Source organism: Musca vetustissima, unplaced genomic scaffold (assembly GCF_032173495.1).
Source record: "Musca vetustissima isolate MV318-11 ecotype Yass unplaced genomic scaffold, APGP_CSIRO_Mvet_v1 utg24682, whole genome shotgun sequence".
Lineage (NCBI taxonomy): Eukaryota > Metazoa > Arthropoda > Insecta > Diptera > Muscidae > Musca > Musca vetustissima.
The window spans coordinates 5,805-15,333 of record NW_026876882.1 but is presented as its reverse complement, the minus strand read 5'-3'; the positions used below and the strand labels follow the sequence as shown (position 1 = coordinate 15,333).

General features: G+C 33.5%; 1 protein-coding gene across 1 annotated transcript; it reads left to right on the top strand.

Annotated features, from left to right (window-relative positions):
* Positions 1–8,713: 8,713 nt before the first annotated feature.
* LOC133321407 (uncharacterized) lies at positions 8,714–9,322 on the top strand (the record flags this gene model as incomplete). The annotated part of the gene is made up of 3 exons (XM_061530495.1): positions 8,714–8,776; positions 8,849–9,193; positions 9,257–9,322. Coding segments are annotated over exons 1-3 (474 nt in total), but the record flags the coding sequence as incomplete, so codon positions are not given.
* Between the last annotated feature and the right edge of the window lie 207 nt (positions 9,323–9,529).

Genomic DNA, 9,529 nt, shown 5'->3' with positions numbered 1-9,529 from the left:
CGAATTTTGTGTTACTTACACCTTTTAAAGAGTGATTTGTTAAGAGCTTGCTAAGTTTTCTTTTAAAAAAACGCATAAAATTTACAAAATCTCATGGGTTCTTTATTTAAAACGTTAGATTGGTCCATGAAATTTACTTTTTGAAGATAATTTCATTTAAATGTTGACCGCGGCTGCGTCTTAGGTGGTCCATTCGGAAAGTCCAATTTTGGGCAACTTTTTCGAGCATTTCGGCCGGAATAGCCCGAATTTCTTCGGAAATGTTGTAGACTTTAGACTTGACGTAGCCCCACAAAAAATAGTCTAAAGGCGTCAAATCGCATGATCTTGGTGGCCAACTTACCGGTCCATTTCTTGTGATGAATTGTTCTCCGAAGTTTTCCCTCAAAATGGCCATAGAATCGCGAGCTGTGTGGCATGTAGCGCCATCTTGTTGAAACCACATGTCAACCAAGTTCAGTTCTTCCATTTTTGGCAACAAAAAGTTTGTTAACATCGAACGATAGCGATCGCCATTCACCGTAACTCGAGAACGTCTGTACCAATTTTAATGATTCAAAGGACTTATGAATCGTATTTTATCAAAATAGGAATAGTAATTACGCCATCTATACTAAATTATCTTTTGAGATGAGAGTAGTTACATCAAAACTTGAGCATCTCCTGAAAAATGTTTGATGGAAAAACCTAAATTGATTCAATTTTGATACGGCAAAACAATGTTTGCCGGGTCTGCTAGTTCTATATAAGTTTTGCCAATGTTTATGCCGTATACCTTCTTTTAATTGTAAATGCCTGTTTTATATCTTAACTCTAAATCGTGAAATGTTGTAATCGGATATGTTATATCCTCACATTTTTTAACAACTTGATTTTAATTTAACATTTGAATAAGTTGTTGTTTAAGGTTACATAGGTCCACAAACAAATTTCAAGTTGTCGGCCAAAAAAAGAAACATTGTCGAAAAATAATACATTTTTTGACAAATATGAAAATGACGGGAATACTAATAATGCTATCATTACCATTATTTTCGTCGATGTTAATGATCGCATTATTAGTATTAGAACATACACATATTTTATGAAATTAGAGGTTTTGATCTAACTAACTAAAGAAACCATATGTTTTAAAAAACAACAATTTATTTAAACATTAAAGCTCGATACAAAAATTGGGGAATTCTAAATATTACATAATATATTTGTTTTGGCAGCATCTCACAATTATTTTGCATATTTTTGTTTTCTGACCACATACGATTTATAAGTCTTTTGAATCGTCAAAATTGGTGTAGACGTTCTTGAGTTATAAACGATGTAACTAACAAAACGTTCGATTATTAAAATTTCCCGACTTTTTGATGTTTTTCTCAATATTTTCTTCGTAAAAAACTTTCTAATGCAATTACAAACAGCAGAAGAAAAACGTGAGTGAAATCTGTCCAGTCAATACACCATGTAAACATTTTTAACATCTTTAAAAATACATTTGAGGAACCATAAAGGCACGTATAAGTTAGAAACAAATGCGGAATTACCTCCATGTAGGATTCGAATTTAAAGGCATTCTTACGAATATAAGAAAATGTTCAATAATACCTTCGTATTTTGTTGACGTTTTTATAATCGTATATAGCGAATTACTAACGTCATTGAACTGTATTGAATACTCTGATAGACGTTTTCATTTCTACTTAAACATAAAAACATATGTCTGTGTATTGGAAATTTTCTCAAAAAATATTCCTGGTGTTGTTTCCTATTAAGGACACGTTCAAGTTTCGGTCAGTGGCCTTTATATCACATGGGATATGTGTTGTATTTATAAATTCAAAACAATTTGTTCCATTATTGTGCGCTTTTAAGCATCCTTATCCTTAAATACTTGGAAAGTAGTAACAAAATATACATTTAATTGACTTTAATTCGGTATTCCCCATAGGATTAGAAACTTCCCTCATAATTGCCGGTATAGTTTTTGGGATAGGCTCCACATAACCTATACATACCATGCAAATAGCTTCACATAACATAACGTATATTTTCAAACTAAAAAAATCTTGATTTTATGGAAAAAATTATGATTGCGATTAATCTTAATCTCTCTTTTCGATTTCTTCTTATTAAATTTAACGGTAATGAAAATATAAATTTATTTTCATTTACAATAGTTTTTTTCAAGGCAATGAGAATTAACATATTTTGAGAATATTCCGCCCAAAATATGTCCAAAAAGAAGTACGAAGAGATGAAACCATAAAGGGTCGATATAAAGTGTGTGGAAATGCTAATATTTTTTAAAATATATTTTGCAACATTTTTGCGGATTTTTCTCAAAATGTTCTTTCATTCAAACCTTTCCACTTCAATTACAGACTACTAACAGAAACTTTAAGTCAAATCGTTCCAGCCGTTCCTTTAAAATAATTTTTGCAAGATTTTCGCGGATTTTCCTCAAAATTTTCTTTTATAAAAACCTTCCCACTGTAATTACCGACAACTAAAAAAAAATTAAGTGAAATCGGCCCAGTCGTTCTCAATTGATGCGTTAGTATACATTTGTGCTCCATTTTATATATATATATATATATATATATAGATGGGAGCTATATATAAATCTTAACCTAGTCAAACACTTAACACACATCGTTCTAGACTTAATTTAGTACGCTAAGCCAAATCGTCCAAAATATATATGGGAGCTATATCTAAATCTGAACCGATTTTTACGAAAGTTAACACACATTATTCTAGGCTTAATTTAATACACTGTGCCACATTTTAGCAGATCGAAAGATATACAGGGACTTTGGAGCACAATTTACATAAAATCGGACGAAAATATATATGGGAGCTATATCTAAATCTGAGCCGACTTCCACGAAACTTACCACACATCATTTTGACTTAATTCAGTACACTATAGGGACTGCGGTGCAACATTTCTATTAAATCGGACGAAACTATATATAGGAGCTATATCTAAATCTGAACCGAGTTTCACGAAATCGGAGAAAGTGATTCTATGCATATTCTCAAAAGAAACCATGGGTCTATCTCGTTTCCATTTGCCTGTTACAAACATATGCACAAAGACATAATACCCTGTACCACAGTGTGGTGAAGGGTCGATTTATGCGTGTCCGTCTCACGGTGGAAAAACCGATCTAGCGCGCAGAAAATAAAAAAATGAAGTTGAAGGAAACTTTAAAACAGTAATGCAGTTTTAAAATAGAGTGTTGAGTGTACTTAAGTCCGTATAAAATAATCCGAATTAATAAGTTAGAACGGAATAACGGTGCATTTAAAATATATATTTTTTCCAATGTTAAAAATTTTATGTTTTAGCTATAAAATTACGATGGTCGTGTGCATTCTGAATATATTATTATAGAATTTTGTCCATTTTTGATGTATAGTATTGGTATTTAATTAAATGGAATAGTTATATAACTCATAAGTTATTTTAATTTAAGTGTTTCGGGCTAAATATATGTAAGGTCCGTTTTTCAAAATACCTTCAATTCAAATAGGGGTTTCGTATGGAGTGTAGACGAGTTCGGGGTTAATTTTTTTATGTTTTTTGTGTGTCTATCTAGAACATCATACTAAATTTTTCCTGCGACTCTCGAACTTATGAAAAAATGAATGAAAATTTTTAAAAAAATGTCAATTTGGTTAGGAAGCTTTTTTAAGGTTTTGTTCAAATAAAATTAAAAATTTGTGAATTTTTTTGATATAATTGATCAAATATGACTTGGAATAGATCACAGCATAGCAGATATGAAAAAAAAGATCAAAATGTCCGTCCTAAGGTTCTAGAGAAATGTGTGTGAGTATGAAAATGAGGGTACACCAGAAAAACGAGTCCTGAGGAAACAATGAGGGATCTTGTCAATAGGTTGCTATTTTCTTCTGGTCCAAAAATATCAAGTTTGTCTAGTAGTACATCTCTTAGCCATCGATATAGTGCGCCACTATCTGGAGAAGTCCTTAAACTACTGGAGGATTCAATGCTACCAACTAATTCAAATCAAAACTCGAATTCTGTATGTAACTAGTATTTTTAACCTCCAAATGATTCGGAATTTTTAAAAGAAGCTCCCATTTTAGGAGTATTATTAGTTATAACGAAAACTGTTATTAAATGTATTAAAAAATGTTTAAAAAGCTTCAAAATAGTAATTTTCACCTACAAATTTAAGTTTTTCTAAAAAAATCGGCGCTTAGTGGGTTAATAAAAAAATAGCCAAATTTTTTTATAAAATAATTAAAATTGTCCATCTAAATCTATTCTAATCCAAAATATCGATAAACATACAGTAAAATATCTACTTTTATTTTCTGCGCGCTAGATCTGCATTTTTCCCACTGTGCGTCTGTTGAAATCACTATAGAGATCGCAATATTTAACATACAGATATGAAATTTTGTACAGACATTGGTATTTCTCCTAGCAGTGACGTAAGCAGGATGGGGGCCGTTCAATCCGTTCGCATGATATTATAAAATTAATTTATTGCATAATTTTGACCATTTTGTGGGGGAAGTACCTGAAGGAGTGGACCAATGGGTCCCATCTTCGGACTTTATCTAGGCTTGGTAAAGATAATAGGTTGTGCAAAGTTGGCTAAATCTACAACAGAAATCTTAATTCCAAATTTCAGGTTTTCAGTTCTATCCTTTCAATCAACATCCAAATTGTACTAAATTTAGTACCATATATACCTTTCGTACCAAAAAGTACGAATTTCATAATCTACCTCAGTCCTACACTCCAACTGTCATTTTAATTCCCAATTTGAAGACTTCAGCTCTATCTGTTCACCTAAATCCAACTTCCACCAAATTTAGTACCAATTAAGTACTTTTCATACAAATAAGTACGATTTTTTAAAGCTAATTCCGATTATCAAGATTCCATCTCTACACACTCAACTGAAGGTAAATAGTACGGAATTTAGTACCATTTTACACTTTTTATGCACATAAGTACGAATGTCTTAAACCATTTCCGTACATCAACACCACTTCCCAACATGTATTCCATTTAAAATGTCAAGATTTCAGCTATATATGTTCAATATCCAGTAGTGTTTGGCGGGTTATTTGGGATACCATTTGTATTTTGTTTTTGCAAAATAGTCAGGCTTAATCCCAGTTTGTTGTTTTTATAAAAAACAACTATTTATTAGTGGGGAATGTATGGCATTGTCCGCCGAGGGGTAAGGCAGGGAAGACTATAGTTTCGGATCTCGCCACTGATCCTCATCAGTTCCCTTAGTTTTTTGTTGGGATATTCTCCCCAGAAGCTATTAATAGCTTCTTTACAAAAAACCTTTCAAACCCAAATGTCTCTTGTGACAATTCGAAGTTCTTACGTTACCAGCGATACGACCCCAATGAGAAGTTCGTTTCGTTGGCGCCTGACTTCGTGGTCAACAAGGCATTTACAGACAACTACAATACATTTCCCACTGCTATGTGTCGTCACTTTGTGACGAATGCACATAACGTTGTTGTTGGTATTGCTAGTTAAAGCAATAAACCAAACAGTATGACCGTGCCTCGTCTACAACTTCAGTAGTGTTTGGCGGGTTATTTGGGATACCATTCGTATTTTGTTTTTGCAAAATAGTCAGGTTTAATCCCAGTTTGTTGTTTTTATAAAAAACAACTATTTATTAGTGGGGAATGTATGGCATTGTCCGCCGAGGGGTAAGGCAGGGAAGACTATAGTTTCGGATCTCGCCACTGATCCTCATCAATTCCCTTAGTTTTTTGTTGGGATATTCTCCCCAGAATGTCCTCGGCGGACAATGCCATACATTCCCCACTAATAAATAGTTGTTTTTTATAAAAACAACAAACTGGGATTAAGCCTGACTATTTTGCAAAAACAAAATGTTCAATATATATACAATAGGAACTAAATTCAGTAAAGTTTAGTACCTTTAGTACACTTATATGTCGAATTTCCAAAAACCCTTTTGCACATCTTTCTAACTTTCCATCAGTGACCAACATTCCAAATTTCAGAATTTTAGCTCTTTCCGTTCGCTAATAAAAAGGGTACCATATTTGGTATATTTTAGTACTTTTCGTATCCTTCTACTTCCAACAAAACTTCCGGCATACCCCGATCCTACACCCCCATAATGATAGTACGAAATTCCAATACTTCTTACTAAACCCACACCCCCACAGTTATCCTAAAACCAAGTTTCAGAATTCTAACTCTATCGGTTCATCCACATTTCAATTTGTACCAAATTTAGTACACTGTAGTACGGATTTCCAAAACTTCCTACTTAACCCAAACCTACACTCCACAGTGATCCTAATCCCAAGATTCCGAATTCCAACGCTATCGGTTCACTCACAATCCAAATTGTACCAAATTTAGTACACAGTAGTATGAATTTCCAAAACCTCCAACTTACCCTAACCCGACAACCCCACAGTGACCCTAAATCCAAGTTTCATGATTACAACTCTATCGGTTCACTCACAATTCAAATTGTACCAAATTTAGTACACAATAGTACGAATTTTCAAAACCTCCAACTTACCCTAACCCTACAACCCCACAGTGACCCTATATCCAAGTTTCAGGATTACAAATCTATCGGTTCACTCACAATTCAATTTGTACCAAATTTAGTACACTGTAGTACGAATTTCCTAAACTTCCTACAGACCCCAATCCTACACCCCCACAGTGATCCTAAATCCAAGTTTCAGGATTCCAACTCTATCGGTTCACCCACAATTCAAATTGTACAAAATTTAGTACATAGTAGTACCAATTTCCAAAACTTCCTACATACCCCAATCCTACACCCCCACAGTGATCCTAAATCCGAGTTTCAGGATTCCAACTCTATCGGTTCATCCACAATTCAATTTGTACCAAATTTAGTACGAATGTAGTACGAATTTCCAAAACTTCCTACATACCCCAATCCTACACCGCCACAGTGATCCTAACTCAAAGTTTCAGGATTCCAGCTCTATCGGTTCACCCACAATTCAAATTGTACCAAATTTAGTATATAGTAGTACCAATTTCCAAAACTTCCTAAATATCTCAATCCTACACCCCCACAGTGATCCTAAATCCAAGTTTCAGGATTCCAACTCTATCGGTTCAACTACAGTTCAAATTGTACGATATTAAGTACACGAATTTCGAAAACTTCTTACTTACCCCAAACAGAGATGCTAAATACAACTTTCAGGATTACAACTCTTTCGGTTCACTCACAATTCAAATTGTACCAAATTTAGTACACAGTAGTACGGATTTCCAAAACTTCCCACTTAACCCAAAATTTCACCCCCAGAGTGATCCTAAATCCATGATTTAAGATTCCAACTCTATCGGTTCACCCACAATTCAAATTGTACCAAATTTAGTACACATTAGTAAAAAATTTTAAAACTTCCTACATATCTCGATCTTACACTAAGTGATCCTGACTCCAAATTTCATGATTCCTGCTCTATTGGTTCGCATAAAATTCAAATTGTACCAAATTTAGTACCATTTAGTACCCATGAATATAAATTACTGAAACTGGGTAAAAAAATCCAAAACTACGTACATTCCCAATCCTATACTCCGACGGTAATGTTAATTTCAAATTTCAGGATTCCAGCTCGATTTGTATCTCCAAATTAAATTTGTACCAAATATAGTATCATATAGTACTTTTCGTACACATGAGTACACGCTTTCAAAACCATCTCCTTAAATGGACTCTACATCTCATCCCTAATTCGCATTCCAAATTTCAAGTTTTTAGCTCTATCAATTCACATGCTACGAAATTGTACAAAATTAAGTACATTTTAGTACTTTTCGGATATTTATAGTTCGAATTTCCAAAAACCCGTACATCTATCCTACACTCAGCGACCACCAATCCAAATTTCAGAGTTCTAGCTCTACCGGTTCGTCAAATACAAATGGTATCACATTTAGTACTTTTTAGTACTTTTCGTACCGTTCTAGTACGAATTTCCAAAAACGCTTTTGTACATCTTCCTAACTTTACATCAGTGACCCACATTCCAAATTTCAGAATTCTAGCTCTTCCCGTTCGCCTAATACAAAGGGTACCATATTTGGTACATTTTAGTACTTTTCGTACCCTTCTAGTTCGAATTTCCAAAAACCCAGCCTTATCTCACGCCTACACACCAACACCAACCCACACTCAAAATTTCAAGCTTCTAGCTTTAGCCGTTTCGTCTGGGCGATGATCTGTCAGTCACTCACTCACTCACTCACTTAACACTAAGCTCTTTTATATATATATAATAGATTTGGAATTAATTTTTTTAAACTATTTGCTAATTTGTATACTCAAAAATTGTAAAATTTCTTCATTTCCTTTGATCAACGCAGATCTATGTTTTTGTATAGCTGTTACAAGTTCACCGGGGGGGCAATTTTGTCGGCATAACTCGACGAATGGGGGCATATCTGATAAGTGGTTAATATTATCTGCCATTCATGCGTTGTACATATTTCGCTAATTTTCTATTTAGAATAAAATAATGTTTTTTTAATTACCATAAAAGCAGAACGATCGGAAACTAAATTCGTTCACATAAACATTACCCCAATGGCCAAAACAGATTTAATACCAATCTGTCCACGAGTTTGATAACTCTACAGTAATAAAAAACATTTATATTTACCATGACGCCATACCAACGTTTATTTCTGCTGATATTACTCTTAAATGGATTGGCTACAATTTTGGTGAGTTCTGTTTTCCTAACGGCAGGCGGAATTTTTTTCAAATACTTCATCTATATGTATTTAAATGTGTAGACAGCAAGACGGCGATTTAATTTGGAATTACACAATATAACCTGTGAAAAATATGGCCCAACCCTAGAGTTTTTCGATTGTGATTTCCGTAAAATCGACAATAATCGCTATCTTGTAAATGCCAAATTTAATATCGTACGTGATTTGGATCAAAATGCCGAAATACAAGTGTTGGCTTATTTTACACCCACCAATAATGTCCTTTCGAAAGCTGTGAAACTTTTCGATTTGAAATTGAAAGTTTGTGAGATTTTAGGTAAAAAGATGTCCGTTCCGCTATTGAATCAGATTATGAATGAAATTCGCAAAAGTGGTAATTATCCATACAGTTGTCCATTGAAGACGGTAAGTATTCGAATGTAGATATATTGACGTTTTGAATAATATGAATTATCTTCCTATTTGCAGAATTATATATACAGTATAAATAATTATTCATTAACTGGAGACATGATACCGGCATACACACCAATTGTAACATTTAATTTTTCATTGATATTCTATGAAAAAAGCAAAGTATTTTCGAAATTTGCATTGTATGGAGCTACGGTCGAAAAGAAATGATGAATTACAAATATTTATGTTTATATGTTAAAAATGAATAATAAAAATGTGATAATGTTGATATCAATATTTATTCTCGCATTCATAGAATTTAAATAGGGCTTAACACCCTTTACC